Below are 19,078 nucleotides of genomic sequence, written 5' to 3' on the forward strand. Positions count from 1 at the left end.
CTCCAGTACCGTAGAAAGGTCCCATACGGGGACTGAGGGAGGTCTGGGAGGATTCAGTCTCTTAGCTCCTCTAAGGAAGCGGATGACTAAATCGTTCCTTCCTATTGACTGGCCGAGCGTTGTTTTTGAGAACGCTGCTATGGCCGCCACATAAACTTTGAGCATGGAAGGGGACCTGCCCTTGTCCAACAGCTCTTGTAGGAAGGAGAGAACCTCCGTCACCCCACAGTCTGGGGGCGACATGCCACGAGCTGTGCACCAGCTGGAGAACACTGACCATTTCGAGGAGTAGAGACGTCGCGTAGATGGAGCTCTAGCCTGCGTGATCGTGTTTAACACTCCGCTTGGGAGGTCAGCGGGTACCCGTTGATGGCCCAAACATGAAGGGACCACAGCTCTGGGCGCGGATGCCAAATCGAGCCCTTGGCCTGAGAGAGGAGGTCCCTCCTCACTGGCACTGGCCATGGGGCAGTGCTCGGTAGCTGCATCAGAACTGGGAACCAGGGTTGGTTTTTCCAGAACGGCGCTACGAGTAGCACTGAGCATCCTTCTTCCCTGATCCGTTCTATCACCTGAGGCAGGAGAGAGACGGGAGGAAAGGCATAGAGCGGGCGGCGGGGCCATACATGAGCCAGCGCGTCCCTGCTCTTGGAGAAAAATTCCAGACAGTGAGCGTTTTCTTGAGACGCGAACAGGTCTACTTCCGCTCTGCCGAATTTCTTCCACAGCAGCTGGACTGTCTGTGGGTGTAGAGACCACTCGCCTGTCGGAAAATTGTTCCTGGACAGTCTGTCCGGTCCTACGTTTAGGAGTCCTGGCACATGCGCTGCTCTCAGCGAGAGCAGGTTGCGCTGAGCCCACACCAGGAGGCGTTCTGTCAGCCTGTGCAGGTTTCGGGACCTGAGGCCACCCTGGCGATTTATGTAGGACACCACTGACATGTTGTCCGAGCGGACCAGGACGTGGTGTCCTCGTATTTGGGGACAAAAACGCGTCAGCGCGTTGTCTACTGCCAGCATTTCGAGGCAGTTTATGTGTAGAAGCTTCTCCCGTTCTGACCATTGGCCGAAGAACGGTCTGCCCTCGAGCAGCGCTCCCCATCCCGAGGTGGATGCATCCGTAGACACTACCTTCACACTCGAGGAAGTCCCCAGGCTTACACCTGATTGGTACCAGTCGTTTGCTTTCCAAGGTTTCAGAGCTGCGATGCATTTCTGATTGACCTTGAGACGAAGCAGACCGGAAGCCCACGCTCGGCGCGGCACTCGCGCTTTCAGCCAGAACTGTAGCGGGCGCATGCGAAGCAAGCCCAGCTGAAGTACTGATGATGCTGAGGCCATGAGACCTAGCATCCTCTGAAATTTCTTGAGCGGGACAGATGCGCCGCAGCGGAAAGAGCTCGCTGCGCGCTGAATGTCTAGTACGCGCTGTGGTGACAGTCGCGCTATCATAGACAGCGAGTCCAGTTTTGTGCCCAGAAAAGATATTATCTGTCTGGGGGACAGAGAACTCTTCGCCCAATTGACTCTGAGACCCAGATTCTCGAGGTGATCGAGTAAAATGGTCCTGTGCTCTATGAGCACCGAGTGAGATTGAGATAGAATCAGCCAATCGTCCAAGTAGTTCAATACTCGCATGCCCTGTAGCCTGAGGGGTGCGATCGCTGCGTCCATGCACATCGTAAATGTACGGGGTGCTAGGGACAAGCCGAACGGTAGGACTGTGTACTGATATGCCTGGCCCTCGAAGGCAAATCTCAAATATCGCCTGTGACGTGACGCTATCTGTATTTGAAAATACGCTTCTTTCAGATCTATTGACACAAACCAATCTCCTCTGCGAATCTGCGCGAGGATTTTTCTGGTCGTGAGCATTCTGAACTGTCGCTTTGCAAGCACTCTGTTCAGTTGCCTTAGATCTAGTATGGGTCTGAGACCCCCGTCTTTTTTCGGTACCAGGAAGTATCTGCTGTATAGCCCTCCTTCACTCTGAGCTTGAGATAACGGCTCTATGGCCCCTTTGCTCAATAGTTTCAAAATTCCGGCTTGAAGTAGGTGTGCTACTTCTGTTTTTACCGTGGTCTCGACGCGCGTCGCATAGCGGCGAGGGCGTCGGCGAAACTGTAGCGAATAGCCTCTTTTTATAATGTCTAGCACCCACTTCGAAACCCCGGGTAGCCTCGCCCATGCATCTGCATGAATGGCTAGGGGTTGAATGCGAAGCGCGCTCTGGTCGCTCAGCGACAGAGGGGCTTCGGTGTGCTGTAACACAAGCGTCGCGCTTATGACATTCGAGGCAGAGGGCGCGCTGATAACAGCGGGCAGATTGCCCGCGCTCGACTCCTCTGCGGTGGTTAACCGAGAGGGGGAGGGCTGGGCGAGTCCCGTAGGACTTGTCATGTCTATGTGTGGATGTGGGTGCGGGATAGCGGGCACATTTACCACACCGAGAGCATTGTCCGCCTGAGCAGAGCGAATGCACGTTGGTTTCGTTTTCACAGAAACCTCGAGACATGCAGGACGTAGTGATTGTGGGCACTGGGCAGTGGGCACATCTGCTACGTTTAATGCGCAATTGAACTGGGTTGATTTTATGTGCGCGAGCCCTGTGTTACAGGCTGTGCTTGTGTGTAGGAATGGGCACTGGGCAGTGGGCATTTTGTCTACACTCATAACACCATCGGCCGTGGCCGGGACACCAGAAAATACACTCTTTGTGGGATTTATCTGGGTAGCCATGAAAACGGCATTTGTGTGCAGGCAAGCGGGCAGTGGAACCGGCTTGTTGACTGCAAAAAACACTGGAACAGTCACATTTCTTGGAACTGAACGAGCGATGAGTTTTGTTGGAAGTCCGGCCGCAACGGGACTTGGACACCGTCGTTTCCCTAGGCGTGCTAGGACGACTTCGGGGCCTCGGGCTTTACCGCAATCCTGGGCCGCGGCCCACGCGGGGCGGGGAGGCGGCCAGATGAGCGAGAGCGCGGTCTCGCGCTTCGGGCCTGTCGGCGCTGCGAAGTGGCGGCGGTGGGCGGTGGCTGAGGCTGTGAGCTCTGAGCAGACGGTTTCGCACGGCCTGCTGCAGAACTGGAGCGCTTCGGCAGGAAGTGCTTCATAGCCTGTGACGCTTTCTGTACCTAGGCGAATCTTTCCGCGAAATCTTTGACGGAAGTTCCGAAGAGGCCAGCGGGAGAAAACAGAGCGTCGAGGAACGCGGTGCGCTCAGACTCAGACATCTCAGAGAACGTTAGCCATAGGTGTCTCTCAGTCACAGTGAGAGAGGCCATGCTCCGTCCTATGGCCTGTGCAGCAGACTTAGTAGCGTGGAGAGCGAGGTCCGTAGCACTTCTCAAGTCTGGCACGCAAATTGCATCTGGTCCTTTCTCGTCCAGCTTTCAGAGGAGATCGGCCTGGAAAATTTGCAGTGTGGCCATAGTATGCAGCGCTGACGCAGCCTGCCCAGCGGCGGAGAAAGCGCGACCGAGCAGGGTTGACGTCATGCGGCAAGCTTTTGAAGGCAGAGCCAGCTTAGCGCGCTGTCCAGCGGAGGGCGGGCATAGGTGGGCTGCTATCGCTTCTTCGACCGGCGGCAGCGAATGGTAACCTCTGTTTTTAGCATCGTCAACAGCGGAGAATGCTAGCAAAACAGAAGAGCGCATTCTAGCTGAGAAGGGGGCGTTCCAAGACTTAGCGACTTCTTCGTGTAACTCAGGAAGAAAGGGCGCTGGTCTGGACGCAGGCGAAGCGCGCTCCGCAGGAAGAAAATATCCATCCAGCCGGTTGTGAGCAGGCTGTTCAGGCATAGACCACTCGAGGCCGAGGCTCGCCGCGGCCTTTGCGAGTACGCGCATCAGCTCTGACTCGATGCTAGCTCTTTTGCCTGACGATGCACGGACAGAGGGCGCGAGATCCACAGAGCTCGCCCAATCCTCACTGCCCGATGCCAGGAGAGAGCAGGAATCATCCTCCCCCAACGCGGCTTTTTCATCAGCGTCATCGACGGAAGCGGCGGCAGACGGCGGCCGCTGTCCGTCAGGAAGAGACACTGACGAAGCCGGTGAAGCTGGCGGGCGAACCGGCGAGCTTTGACCGGTGGGGGAAGGTTCCGGGACCCGCTGAGCACGGCGCTTTTTACGGCGCGGCACTACAGCGGGCGGAGGTGCAGTCTCAGTGAAATATGCCAGGCGAGTCCTCAGAGTCGCCATAGGCAGTAGCTCGCAGTGATGGCAGCCGCCGTCAGCGAGCGCGAGAGCTGCATGATCCTCACCCAGGCAGGAAACGCAGATAACGTGGCGGTCCCCGTCGCTGAGTGTGGCTCTGCACGAGCCGCAGGAAGGCATCTTTAAAAAGACGCAAGCTCTTTTAGACAGTGTGTGTCGCGGCGGCGAACACACACACAGCAGAGAGTGTAAAGGATATAGGCGCCGGATAGCGCAGCAGGAAGGCGATTGAAGGCGGCGCGGCCAGCGACTTCAGTGACGACTCGTCCCGCTACAAGTGCTTCCTCAGACGGCACGGCTTCTCTCCGGATCCAGCGATGCGTGTGCTTCGCTGAAGAGATGAAAAATCAGATATCAGCTGCCTGCGAGCTGGATTTATAGGCCTAAGCCATGCCCGTTTCGGCGGGACGTGACGCAGTGGGCGCGAAGCACCCTCATTGGGTCTGACGTCACGCTAGGCCTCGCTCGATAGGCTGCTGCAGTTGCCGCAGAAAAGCCAATAGGCACACGAGCCGTCTTGCCTATGTCTGTATGCTGCCGCAACGCGTTTTACAATAATACAAAATTAAGGATAATATTTTGGCTTCAATATCTCGCGGAAAAGGGATTTTCCCCTAGCGTAAGATATTTACGCAGTACGAGAGACCTCTCGTAAGAGAACTTAGTTGACAGATTCCAACTTCTTGAGTTAAGAGAAGTCATTGTGAAGGCATTGTGGTAAACACACACACACACAAAGTGAATTGGCTTATAATGCAGCATGGATTGCTGAAGTCAATGAATTTTACTAATGGGCCTGCAATCTCTGTGTAAAAATAAAAATAAAATCTTTCTAAAGTTGTTTTCCCCCTCCTGTAAATTGGCTCCAAATCTTGGGTGAAAATTTTAACCCTCCTCTACAAAATAGTGGATTACTCAGTAAATATTCATCAGTGGAATTTAATATTTTGGCTTTCATCACTATTGATGTTTGTCTTTTTTCAGAAAAAATAAAATAAAAAAATTAGCTGGGGATCCGTGGGGAAGTTTCTGAAATTTGGTTAATCTGAATGCCCTATAAACATTTTTTTTTAAAAGAAAATGCCCAGTATTTATAGTTTGCCTATAATTTAATTATTAGCCAGATATTTAAATGTAGTTATTAACAAGCTATTTATTATTGACAATCAATAGCTATAATCATTCTTCATACATCACATGTAGTTTATCTTTGCAAATTTACTTCTCTTCAAGGAAAGACAGTTTTCATTCACATATCAGTAGTACACACTACGCTTTTTTTTAAATAATTGTAAATATTAATTAGCTATGCAGCAATTAGCGGGTTTATCATATTTAACTTACTTTAAATCCAATTACAAGCCTTTGATCCAGCTGTATAGTCCAACTTGATAAAAGTGAAAAATGTAAATGAAAATACATCTTCTTGATGTTTCCAGGTAACAGAAAGACATGGACATTATTTGAATATTGGCTGGCTAAATTTGAATAGTGTATAACAGTTTCTAAAAATGCCTTATGTTCTGTTTAGTTTCTCTTCTGTGGTTTTCATTGTCTCATGCTGCGTCTCATTCGCCTACTTATACTATGCCCTAAAAGTATGTGAAGATGTTTTCTCTCTTTTGTGAAGAAAAAGTACATACTCTCTTGAGTGTGTAGCAAAAGAGTAGACGAGCTTTACGAAATACTATCACGTCTTTAAATTGCGTATTTAACCCTCTGGGGTCTGAAGTGTTTTCTTGGCCCTAGAGGTGTTTTGGCTTGGCCTTACATTTGTGTTTATTTCTGTTATTTATAACATATTAATGGCTAAAGTCTGATTATACTGTTTTCAGTACAAACTCTGCTACAATAATATGCAAGCATGATTTATGTACATGTTTGCATTTTTTTTTATAAAAATGAAGATTATTTGTGGTTAGTAACTTTTCTATATACATTTCCTATATTTTCATACATTAGGGCTGGGAATCGATAAAACAAAAACAAAAAAAAACCTAATTAATTGCACAATTTGCTGTAATTAATTGCATTCCAGTGCGTGATCGGTACATGATTGGAGCGTTTGGGCCGTTAACGACAGAGCAGAATGCGCAGCACAAACACGGAGCGGCGCAGCAGCGCGCCGACACACACACACACACACGGAACTGAGAGAGCGGCGCGGAAAAGACCCGCTCATGAAAGCTGCGCAAGAATGAAACCTGATCGGCGTATTTTCGGCCTTTTCAATAGCAGCCGCAACAGGAAGTCATTAAAACGAGGCAAAAAAAAAAAAGAGTGCTGCGTTAATTGCATTATTATTTTTTTAACGCGTTAAGCATCTCAAATTAATCGCAAAGATTAACGCGTTAATTCCCCCAGCCCTAATATATATATATATACTGTATATATATATATATCGTTCGTTCGTTCGTTTATTTATTTATATAGCACCTTACAGACTACCACCGTAGTTCCAAAGTGCTGTACATTGCGATAAAACCAATAGGACAGGAAAAACAAGACATGCAACATCCATGTACAAAAGTGCTAAAAAGCCAAAGAATACATATAAGGTTTTAAGCGGGCGGCCCTTAAAAACATTAAGAGTCAAGGAGGATCTAACGTCCAGTGGTAGATTGTTCCACAATCTAGGACCAGCAACAGCGAAAGCACGGTCACCTTTCATTTTAAGACGCGCACGGGGAATCGGTTAAGAGAAACTTATTTGCTGATCTTAGTCTTACACCTGCGCTATAGGGCTTGATGAGCTCAGCCAAGTATTCTGGCGCCATTCCGTGTAGTGCTTTAAAAACATATATCAGGATCTTATACTGTATCCTAAATTGTATTGGTAGCCAACCTAACACAGATAGAAGGGGAGTAGCATGGTCTGTTTTCCCAGCATTCATCAACAGCCTTGCAGCAGAATTTTGTACTAGCTGCAAGCGGGCAATGTGCGTTTGACAGGTCCCAACATAAAGTGCACTACAATAATCTAGACGTGAAAAAATATACGCATGGACAACTTTTTCCAGGTCGCTGGCTGAGAGAATTGGTTTCAGTTTTGCTATTGCTCTTAAATAAAAGAAGCAATTGCGTACTACTCTAGCATGTGTGGAAGTATCTAAAAACAAGGGTGTTACAACTATAGCCCCGTATTAGGTTGTGCCCCACTCTCCACTACATAGCAAATATACTGAAATGTTTGCCTTCACACCCAAAAGATGCAGAACCATTCATGTTCGGTAAAGAACGCGCATTTTTCCCACCACAGCTGGCAACGTTCTCGCACCCATACGTTTCTCTGTACCATTTCCATAACGACATCGATCCACATTATTAGCACTTGCAGCCTCTTCATCCTCCTCATTTTGCGAGATTTGTAAAATGTACACTGGCCGAAAACTGTTTTTAAAAGAAAACCCACCACTTCAGGTCGACTTTGCACCGGAGCCATCCTTTTTTTTTTTTTTTTTTTTTTGAGAGGGAATGCGAGGGAATGCGAGATCCGATCTGTTATCCAGATACAGGCACTGTCCCAAATGGAACCCTAAGCACTCGTGGTCTTCCTCTGAGTCCGCAATTTCGTGACGTAATGCCGCTTTGACTGTCGGGAATAAGTCTGCTGCGGAGCCCGCATCAGCGCGGGCTCTTTAAAAGTGCGCATCAAGGGCGCAAATTGACCACTTGGGGGCGCTCGCGAGCACCCTTCTGAGATCTAAAAATGACAAATGGGACACACTGCGGTCTCACGGACTTAACGGACACGCGCACGCGACAGCCATTGTAAGTCCACAAGACCGAACGTACACATGAAGTGTGCCATTTGGGACAGGGCCACAGAAGCAACTTAATGAGGACAAGTGTAAACATTCTATGTCCTGATTGGCTTATGATCCGATCTGCTTGATCGGATCACGGTGATCGCATGTTAATGCCAAGAGTAAACGCAGCCAATGTGGCCTGACGAGGGCCACCGCTTGACTTTGTAGTTATAGACAAAATAGTGGATTACTCAGTAAATACCCATCAATGGATTTTAATATTTCGGCTTTCATCATTATTGATGTTTGTCTTTTTTCAGAAAAAAAATTAAAATTAACAAAATAAAAATATAAATTAGCTGGGGATCCGTGGGGAAGTTTCTGAAATTTGGTTAATTTGACAAGGAATGGCCCTATAAACAATTTTTTAAAGAAAATGACAGCATTTATAGTTTGCCTATAATTTAATTATTAGCCAGATATTTAAATGTAGTTATTAACAAGTTATTTATTATTGACAATCAATAGCTATACTCATTCTTCATACCTCAGATGTAGTTTATCTTTGCAAATTTACTTCTCTTCAAGGAAAGACAGTTTTCATTCACATATCAGTAGTACACACTACACTTTTTTAAAATAATTGTAAATATTAATTAGCTATGCAGCAATAAGCGGGTTTATCATATTTAACTTACTTTAAATCCAATTGCAAGCCTCTGATCCAGCTGTTAGTCCAACTTGATAAAAGTGAAAAATGTAAATGAAAATACATCTTCTTGATGTTTCCAGGTAACAGAAAGACATGGACATTATTTGAATATTGGCTGGCTAAATTTGAATAGTGTATAACAGTTTCTAAAAATGCCTTATGTTCCGTTGAATTTCTCTGCTGTGGTTTTCATTGTCTCATGCTGCGTCTCATTCGCCTACTTATACTACGCCCTAAAAGTATGTGAAGGTGTTTTCTCTCTTTTGTGAAGAAAAAGTACATACTTGAGTGTGTAGCAAAAGAGTAGACGAGCTTTATGAAATACTATCGCGTCTTTAAATTGCGTATTTAACCCTCTGGGGTCTGAGGTGTTTTCTTGGCCCAGGGGGAAAGGGGAGGGAATCTGCAGAGTGGGGATGCGTAGATAAGCTAGGAGAGAAGTTTGGGCTAGGCAGAGTCCTATGCTCTCTCTTTGAGATCTTCTTTCCAGGGGTGCATTTTGTTTTATTGCAGGGTGTTTTGATCTCAGTCTTACCTAACGCTCCCGCAGTCTTCCAGGCACTCGTCAATGACGTGTTGAAAGTAATGGTCAATCATTTAATTAATTTATTCAATCATCTACCTGGATGATATATAGATTTTTTTCTCCGTCTCTCCAGGAACACATTCAGCAAGTCAGACGAGTGCTTCAGAGGCTTCTAGAGAACTGGCTTTTTGTCAAGGCGGAGAAATGCGTTTTTCATGCACAGTCTGTTCCCTTTGTGGGTTACATCATCTTGTCCGAGGGGGTGCGCATGGATACCAACATAATTTAGGCTGTGGTAGATTGGCCAACCCCAGATCCTCACGAGACCCTGCAGAGGTTTCTGGGCTTTGCCAATTTCTATTGCCGTTTTTTATGTAATTACAATCATAGCTGCTCCTCTGACCACCTTTACCTCCACCAAAAGTAGTGGTCGACCGATATTGTTTTTTTGATGGCCAATGCCGATATCTTAGACAACAGTGTGGCCGATGGCCGATATAAAAGCGAAATATACTAATATATAATATAATATAAATATACGAAATATACGAAATATACTAATATATATATATATACTGTATATTAGTATATATTAGTATATTTCGCCTTATATATATATATATAATTTATATTTATTTGAATTCATATTTAATAAATTAAAAATAAATATGAAAATAAACATGCTTATTCCTTAGATTGTCACTTCTTAATTCTGCAATCCTATTACAGTATTTTTCACAAATACGATACAATAAATTCTTTAAAAATATATGAATAAAAAGGAAGTAAACACTGCAGCAGGGCACTCAATAATCTGGTAAGTTTGTGCGCACTGGTAATCATACAAGGTAACACTAACTTTACATACAGCAACCAGTGAAAATAGCATGAATATGGCATAGTGGGCAACTGAATATAGCACAGCATAGTTTGAAATCAAGGGTTTATAGTTTGTCGATCGTGCGTCTCCAGTGAAGCTGAACTCTCCTGTCCGTATTCACTTCGGACAAACTGACCCACAGAAACACATTCTATAAACAATACAAATGCACACTTCACAAGATCTCACAGCTGGATTCAATTAAATCTGCAAGGTTTGTGAAATTAAATGTTTATGAGATATAATCAGAGATTTGTTTTTATGATATAGATGCGTATTTGCTGAATGTTGACGGTAAATGAGAAAGTATTATAGCCTATTGTTCACCTTTCTTTTACTAATAATATAAAAGCAAATGCTATACTTTTTTCGCATTCCATTTACTTTTAAAGGGACACTTTACCTCTGGAAAGGTGAATGTGTATTTAAAATAGGTAATTTATGTAGAAGAAATGTACAAATCTAGACTAAGAAAAGCCAGAAAATGTATTTTTGGCTTATGTGGATGAAAGACAACAACTCCCAGAATGCACTTGCTTCGCTGCCCTAGGAGGCCACTCCCAAGCCACGCCTACCGGTAAGAGAGGGCAGTTGACCACAACAAAGCTAAGCTACTAGCGAGTCTCCGTGATGAGTTTGCCCTGGATTTCGAGATCGCCCAAAATGTCCGGGATTCGGCTTTTGCGTTCTACAGTCGCCATTCATTATGTTTACTGTGGCGAGCAGGACGAGGCTGAGGGCCGCGGGAAGCTGCGTTCACACTACAAGCGACTTTGTCGCTGCATGTCACCGGTGGCTGGCGATGAGGTCGCTAGTGGGCGTTCCCACTACTGGTTGCCTTGTAATGTTTATGAATAACATCCAATGACAGCGAATCAGTTTTCTTGCCGCTAAAAACAAACATTCTGGAGGGAAAATATTAAATATTTAGACTCGTAAAGCATGTAAGTTAAATGAACGAGTACCTGGGTCTCACAACTCCGAAAATATCAGATCAAAATTGAAAATAGGCGCTATCTGTATAAACAAACCACATATTTGAGCTTTAAACAACTACATTCTCGACTGAAAAACTCTTATAACTACATTTCATGACACAATAACAGTAGTATTTTAGATTTCTGTCGATGGGGCGAGGGGCTGAGCAGAGAAGGATAATGACGCGCGCTCCAGGCTCCACTCCTATTGGTTGTCGCTCGCGAAAGTCGCTCTTCATTTGCATAAAGTTAAACATTTCTCAACTTTGTCGTGTCGCCAGACACGCCCCATCCAGTCGCCAACGGTCGCCGGAAGTCGCCCGCTCCCTATTGAAATGAATGGTATCGTGTCGCTTTGTCGCGTGTAGTGTGAACGCAGCTGGAGAACGGCGCGAGGCCGGTGGCGTCATACTGAGACGCACCGGTCTCGCATCTCTCACAGAGGAGCGGAAATTTTCTTAGCAATGTTAAAACGCACATCAACCGATCACTTGTTTAGCGTTCATGTAAACACTACATTCAGATTTACCAATCGGAATGAATTCAGCTAGATTGAAACAAAAGGTGTGCATGTAAACAATGAATGGCGACCGCAGAAAACAAAAGCCGAATCCCGGACATTTTGGACGATCTCGACGGCTGGACATGTCCGGGAAAAAGAGGATGGCATTGGAAATCAAACGCACTGGCACTGATCTGTGATAGGTCTGTTAGCGCCTTAGGTCCAACCCCATATGGGCGGGTTTGAAAGGGTGGGAACTAGTGCTTGTAGTCTCAACAGAAATCCCCCCCTCTTACACTTCCTCCGACAATGACGCAAAATGACGATTTTTGCGTCATTGTGGGAGGAAGTGTTAAGAGGTAAATACGGATTTCTCCCATCTCAGGGAAAATGAGAGAGTGTTGCACGACCATTCAATAGTATGACTGGGTTTCTAACAATGCAAAGCTTAATGCAAATGGGTGGAGTGTTCCTTTAACAGTTCTATCTAATAATGTATTAGATATGACTGAGACCGTAAACTAATGAAGACGTAGAATGTGAGCACTGTGATCAGGCACTGCCATTCTCAGACAATCTCATTGCCGCTTGTGGTGAAGAGATGAGTCCTACCATAGAGATGATCCCACCTTAGGACTTAAGCAATCCGATTGGTTCAAAGCATGTTTTATGGGTAATCGCTTTAGTGCCTGTTTACAAATCAGACAAAATCACTTTATTATACAAGTTGTTTGAACCACATTATAACGACCATTAATGCCTTAAGTAACATTTCATTATGTAGCCTAACCGAAGCTATAGACTGTGAAATAAAACATTTCTCATTCTTAGTATTTTTTTAGTTAGCTTATATGTACAATTCAGCTACTATAGCTGTCTGTCTTTCTGTAAAGCTGTGTGTACTGTGAAAAGCGCTATACAAATACATATATTACTTGATGGATGAAAACTGCTAGACTACCTGCTTAAAATGTTTTTACAAACTACTTGCATCTTATCTTGTACATAGCAGCGGAATTAGCATGATTAGCATGCTGTTAAAAGCTCTCCCAGTCTAGAGTTGGGAGAGGGTAACAGGATAAAAAAAAAAAGAAAAAAAAAAAAAAAAAAGTAAACTTGGAAGATTCCCATCAGTCCTCTGCCCCAGAAATGTGAGCCAACAACAAAGAAAATGGAAGCATTCAATCTTCAGGAGAAGTTCTATCTGTTATGTTGCTTCCTAATGTCTTTATATAAACAATTCTATATTCGCACACAGAGCAACACTCACACGCATTTTAGCTGGTTCACTCACTTCTTCTAGAACTGGTTTATTACATCCGAGAACTCCACCAATTACAGAACACTGATGCGCCCTAGTGGTCACTCTTCATATAGCACAACATTTAGCTACATATATATATAATTTCCTCCCCACTAAGATAGGGTGTCCATTAACACAAAATATATTTTCTTTAACACAACCTTAATGATACACTTTTCCGTGCACAACATAAGAGATACATTTGTACAGTTTTTATTTTATTTTATTTTTTACATCAAAATAAAAATGAGGAGTTATCTTACTTTCTGTCCAATATGTCCCACAACTCAAACTGTACTACAACCTTCTGTTAACTAATCACTGTTCACTCATCACGGTAACGTACTGGTGGTTTTGTGATCCTCACAGGATAGCGTTTCACAGTCTCTGTTGCCTGAGTATGTCCCATAGATGGTGGTTCAGTGGACTGGTGTGTTTTTGATGGTTCGGTGATCTCAGGAACTTGATCATCATTCTTTTCTTGTGGAGGTGTATTAAGGTGCAGTGTGGTGCAACTATCACTCTGAGAACACCTGTGGGCTTACAGGAAGGTTCACTGCAGTCTGCTGAGGCTCTGGATCCGCGCGTGTCAGCATCTGGTCCACATGGCATTTCCCACATTTGGTGATCCCACATTTCCCACACCCTGGTGATCCCACATTTACCTTGTATGACACCGGTCCTGTCTTTTCCATAACAACACCTTGTGCCCACTTTTCCTCCCCTTTCCTATAATCACACACAAGGACTGGCTCCCCAACATCAAACTGTCTGGCCATAGAGTGACGTTGGTGCCGTTGTTGTTGGGCATCCTGTGACCTGTGTACTGCTCCAGCAACACTGGGTTTCAGGCAATCCAGTCGAGAGCGCAGCCTGCGTCCGAGGAACAACATAGCCGGCGTTTCTTTCATTGTTGCATGAGGGGTGTTTCGGTATGTCAGTAGAAACGTATCAAGTCTCTGACGCACACGTGCTGTGCCTTTGGACCGTTTTAAGGCATGTTTGAACGTCTGCACAAACCGTTCGGCCAAGCCATTGGTGGCAGGATGGTATGGCGCTGAGCGGATGTGACTCAATTGGACTTCAGGAATGCACTGAATTCTTCAGCACAGAATTGAGGTCCGTTGTCACTCAAAAGGATGTGTGGAATGCCATAGCGACTAAAAAGGCCCCTGAGCACTTGAATGGTCATGCTTGCAGTGGTGCTGTCCATGATATGCACCTCAGGCCACTTAGAATGTGCATCCACAGCTACCAAGTACAGAACTGGGCCCTCATTAAATTATGGATAAAAATAAATAAAAAATAGGCCTATTTGTGGAAAAAATATGTAATATTTGAGTTACATAAAAGCTTTTTATTTGTATTCTTCCTAAGTGTCCTTGAAATAGTGGCCAAGAACCCCCCCACCCCCAACACAAAAATGGTTTGGCCACTGATCAAAATTTGATGTTGTCATTTGATTTGAAGTTCAGGACGCTCAAAATATCCGGTCAGCACAAGTCCGGTGCTCAGAAAAGGAAGGAAAAGAGAAGAAGAGAAGAAGAAAATAGAGGCCTGGGAGATTTTCTAAACAATTATTTTAAAAAAGGTGGTGACGGTGAAGCTGGAGCTAGTAAAGTCAACGTAGAGCAAGGGCTGTGATTGGTCAGATTATACATCATTTCCGGAGTGTAGCTTTTCCGGTTTCCCCCTCCCGCTATACCGCCATTTTTAAAGTGACCACTGCACTGTTTGTTTCAACGATGGATCAAGTTGAGGAACGTTTGATCGAGGAAGTACGAAAGTACGACCATCTGTACAATTCCTCTTCAGCGCACTACAAAGACTGCCAGATGGCAAACAACTCATGGAAAGAGATTGCCCAAAATGTTGGCTTGGACGTCACCGACTGCATGAAGCGGTGGAAAAACCTGCAGGAAAAATTTGTTTGTCTCCGCAAAAAGCGCCAGCCAAGAAGCGGTGATCCAGGCAGCAAAAAGGTGCCTGCATTTTACCATTTTCTGTCCTGGCTGGCACCCCATGTCAAGCACCGGGAAACCGAGTCGAATTTCAAACCTAAGGTAAAAGTTCGTTGTTGTACCACTTTTTGTGTGTGCTACTAAGCTAGCTAGCTAACAATGCTATCAGGTTGTCCGAATGCATGTCGTCATGAATAGTCTGTAACATCTGTGCAAACAAAATTTAACATAACATGCTGAAAATGTTGTTTTGCTTGGCTGGTTTCATGGCGCTGCTAATTCCATATCTTATACCAGACCTCTGGTCGTAAATCAGACTGCATAGACCACACTGTAATTACCTGCACAGACAAAGACCAACCAACCAATCATCGTTGTCTTTGTACCTGTACTCTGCACAATGACAAAGTTGAATCTAATCTAATCTAATCTGCTCTGTCTTTAACAGGAACAGACCTCACCATCTTCATGCCATCCACTTCATCTTCTGAGTCATCCTCTGTGTCCCCCCAGCCACCAACCTCACCTGTACGGCCATTCTCTTTGTCTACTCAACCACCACCTGTGCCTGCTATGTGTAGCCCACCATCTTCAATCCTTGCCGAGTCACCTGTGTCCAGAGTGGGGTCTAAACGGAAGAGGAACCAGGATGACTGGCTGATAAAGCAGATGACGCAGCTGGACGAACGCCGCATGGACCTTCAAGAAAAGCTGGTGCAGGACACCAGCGACGAGTGTAGCCTAGAGTTCTCAATGGGTCGGGTCGGCCCGACAAACCCGACGGGACCCGCGGGTTCGGGCCGGGTTCGGGTCGAAAATATAAGCAAATGACTCGGGTCGGGTCGGACCTCGAGCTTAATCTTTTCCGCTCGGTAAAAAAAAAAAAACATTTATTAATCATCGCTGCTGTTCACCGTAAAGAAAGTCCGGCTGCTGCGTGCAACGTGCATCATGGAGAGGGGCGGGGGCAGACCTGACGCCGCTGCGTGCACGCCTTTAGCCTGGAGAAGAAGATGGAGTTGGTGAAAAGTAAACTTGCCGCAGGTGAATTCACCGTCGCTACTACAGCCTATTTATATATTTAAAGTTTATTGTTTCAGTTGTTTGTATTGTTAAAAGGCGTGAACATTAAAGGTTGATTTGAATTCGCGTCTGCTGGTCATGATAATACGTGTATGAGAAAAAAAAAATTCCGACGCGGCGTCGGGCCGCGGGCCGAGTTCGGCCAGATAATTCATGTTGATGTGTCGGGTTACATCGGGTCCAGGCTTTAAAAGCCACGGGACGGGTTGGGTCGGGTTGTAATTTTCAGGCCCGTTGAGAACTCTAGTGTAGCCGATTTGGCCAGACAGTGGCTGATCTGCTGCGAAGAGTGCCAGAGGGCCGCAGGGATGATGTTATGTTTAATGTTCACAAGATGTTGTATGAGAGCAGAGAGCAAGACTGAACATTTGCATCCTCGTACTTAGGGCTGGGCGGTATGACGGTATCGTTACCGCGGTAGAAAATGTCAACCGTAACAGATTTTTTTATTACGTGATACCGCGACATGTAAATAAGTGTGCGTGGTTAACTCATGTGCAGCGTGCGACGGAGACACTGAGATTTGTCAAAGAAACATGGAGAAAGCAGATCAAGATTTACAAAGGAATTACGTTTTCTAAAGGGTTGTTGTTAACGTGATATTTTCGGGAAGGCGCAGCAGTCAACTAGAGCAGTGCGGCACCCGTAGGCTACAGTTCAGAGGAGTGCACGATCGCAACAGGGAAAGCATGAAGCTTACTTAACAACAACAGTTCATATATCAATCTAAAGGCCAATTTATACTTCTGCGTCGAGTGTACGCCGTAGTGTACGTCGTAGGCTACGCACGTAGGCGACGCCGTCGTGAGCATTTATACTTCTGCGAATGTCTGTGTTGCTCTGCAGTTACACCGCCGAAACGCTAGTTGGCGCGGGTGGGTTTTAATGTTCCAGTTCCACTGTGTTTACATTCCTCGCGGCTATTTTGAGTTTAGGTTTCTACGAGCAATGGTGACTGAAGGAGTCATACAGATGGCTGTATTTCCGCACTTCTTCAAGCAATCTCTCTGTCACTTGGTCTATTTCCATGGCTCTTCACTGATCTTCGGAATTTAAAAATGGCGGGCGGGCGGTGCAGAGTGCAGAAGATCATTCCGGAAATGCGTAGGAGGAAACGCGATGCTATCCAGCCGACCAATCACAGATCTTGCGGTCCGCGTCGCCGCGACGAGTAGTTACATTTTTGAGGAGGTGCGCGTCAGGGTACGGCGAAGGGTACGACGTATGGTACACGTCAATGCGTATGCTACGCCGTACCTTCTACGCGCACCCGACGCAGAAGTATAAATTGGCCTTAAGTGTTTCTTATGTATAGTTACTTTTTAAACACGAAAATCGCATTCAGCATGACATGCGAGCGGTTGCCGTGGTAATGAACAACCTGCTTGTTAAAGCGAATGTATAATCTTGTATCTGAGGCAAAATTACTAAATATGCAGCGCGAGTTATATGTTTCTAACTCCAAACAATTGGCCACTGAACCAGCTGATTAAATCTTCCTTTGATTCAATGCGTGATAGTGACTCAAATAAACCGATCGCATTTTACTGATGCAAAAGACGCGCGCGTGAGGGAGCGCGGTGTGTCGGTGTTCACCGGGCTATGGTAAAATAATGACGCAGTTACAAGGTGTGTATAATTTACTCTACTTAGTCAACACTAACAGTAGCTGCTGTTCGGTTTTCATACTGCTGTTCTCCTAGTCACTTATGAACTTGATGAACTTAACACTTATAAAACTCTCTTGATTAAAGCTTTAGGTGACAGGTTGGCAGATATCACAAAAAGAGCAAAACAAGCCCTTTAAAACGCAGTATAAGCAGACATTGCAAATAATGTACCGGGAAAACATTTAAACATAACTAGTATTTACTAATATACTAACAAATTAAAAGGAAGTAACTAATTTATTATGAATAGAATAGTTCAATAAAAAATATTCAGATATTATAAACTGATTGATGAATTAAAGCAATAACATGAGATTGAAAAATTATTCAGCAACACTTTATTTAAAGTTTGAGTTGTATTTAATATCAATCAGTTCGGGCAGTTAATCTAAAAGTTGATGAGTGTTTTGTTTACTATATTTAGCTATTAAAAACAGTTTACCAAAGAAAATAAAAATAAAATTCAAACAAAGTGAAGTACTTTTCATTTCTAAAGTATTTGGGTTTATTTATTATACAAAGCCCTTTTTGTCGATTTTTCGAGAATAACTATATAAATATATAACTATATCGTGAAATATATCGTTACCGTGAAATAAAATTAGTCATATGTAAATATTTGTAAATAGGTAATTTTCTTATATAATGTTTTATATTACGGTTAACTTATATTGTGTTTTATATTGTGTGTTTCTTGTACCTATTACTCTTATATTTTTTATTGAACTTAAACCTTTGCCCTTTGTTCTTGGCACTTTTTTACTCATTGCACATTAATAAATCAACGTTTGTTTTGAAAAAAAGTTTGTTGTTTATTTACAATACAATGTTCACGGTTACCTTCAAAGCCTTCAAGTGTTCACAAGATGTTGTATGAGACTGAACATTTGCACCCTCGTACTGATAATTATAATACACTTATAAAGATAGTAAATAAAGAATTAGTAAAACTAAAAATATGGATGGATATTAATAAATTATCTTTGAATTTAAATAAAACGAAGGTAATGATGTTTGGTAATTATAAAGAAAACGCAGAAATATTATTAAAGCTGCCGTCGGCAAGTCTGGCAGATTGGGTCGATTAGCCAAAATTTTGAATGTTTACAACTCTCATGCCCCTCCCCACTACCAGCGAGCACCCTCCCATCGAGGTCATGCTCGTCAGTGCGTCACTGTGCGTGTGTACCTGATTTTCTGTGAACGCGTCCGTTTCTTCAGCATCTATCAACACCATGGACTCGGAGGTAGGCTGCCCTGGCTAATCTATCCATAGATAGCAATAATCGAGGAATTGGAAGCTTGTTAGTAGATTTTCTCTCCGCCATCACGCTTCATGCAATCTCCAGGCGAACTTCAGGCGTGGCGTGTGCATGTGATATTAACGTGCGCGAGTGAGGGGGGATCTGTGGCGTGTGCACGACCTGTGATTGACAGTCAGATCTCACACCCCCCTGCGCTGATTGGACCTGATGAAGCGGGAGCGCTGGATTTTT

The 19,078-nt window shown here is 44.7% G+C and overlaps 2 protein-coding genes across 2 annotated transcripts in view; one reads left to right on the forward strand and one right to left on the reverse strand.

Moving 5' to 3' along the window:
- Nucleotides 1-9,277, reverse strand: part of LOC309506567 (P2Y purinoceptor 14-like) — a gene marked incomplete at both ends in the record, with an annotated part of 34,733 nt that extends 25,456 nt beyond the window's left edge. Inside the window, 2 exons of the mRNA XM_082180410.1 lie at nucleotides 8,667-8,708; nucleotides 9,216-9,277. Coding sequence (XP_082036536.1) covers nucleotides 8,667-8,708; nucleotides 9,216-9,277 — 104 coding nt within the window. The remainder of the gene's footprint in view (nucleotides 1-8,666; nucleotides 8,709-9,215) is intronic.
- Nucleotides 9,278-14,505: 5,228 nt separating this feature from the next.
- On the forward strand, nucleotides 14,506-16,276 carry LOC309506568 (uncharacterized protein; the record flags this gene model as incomplete). The annotated part of the gene is made up of 3 exons (XM_082180411.1): nucleotides 14,506-14,941; nucleotides 15,278-15,591; nucleotides 16,160-16,276. The coding sequence occupies exons 1-3, from the start codon at nucleotides 14,614-14,616 to the stop codon at nucleotides 16,274-16,276; spliced, it is 759 nt and encodes a 252-aa protein (XP_082036537.1). The 5' UTR covers nucleotides 14,506-14,613.
- Between the last annotated feature and the right edge of the window lie 2,802 nt (nucleotides 16,277-19,078).

Source organism: Leuciscus leuciscus (genome assembly GCF_965113295.1).
Source record: "Leuciscus leuciscus genome assembly, chromosome: 9".
Taxonomy (NCBI): Eukaryota; Metazoa; Chordata; class Actinopteri; order Cypriniformes; family Leuciscidae; genus Leuciscus; species Leuciscus leuciscus.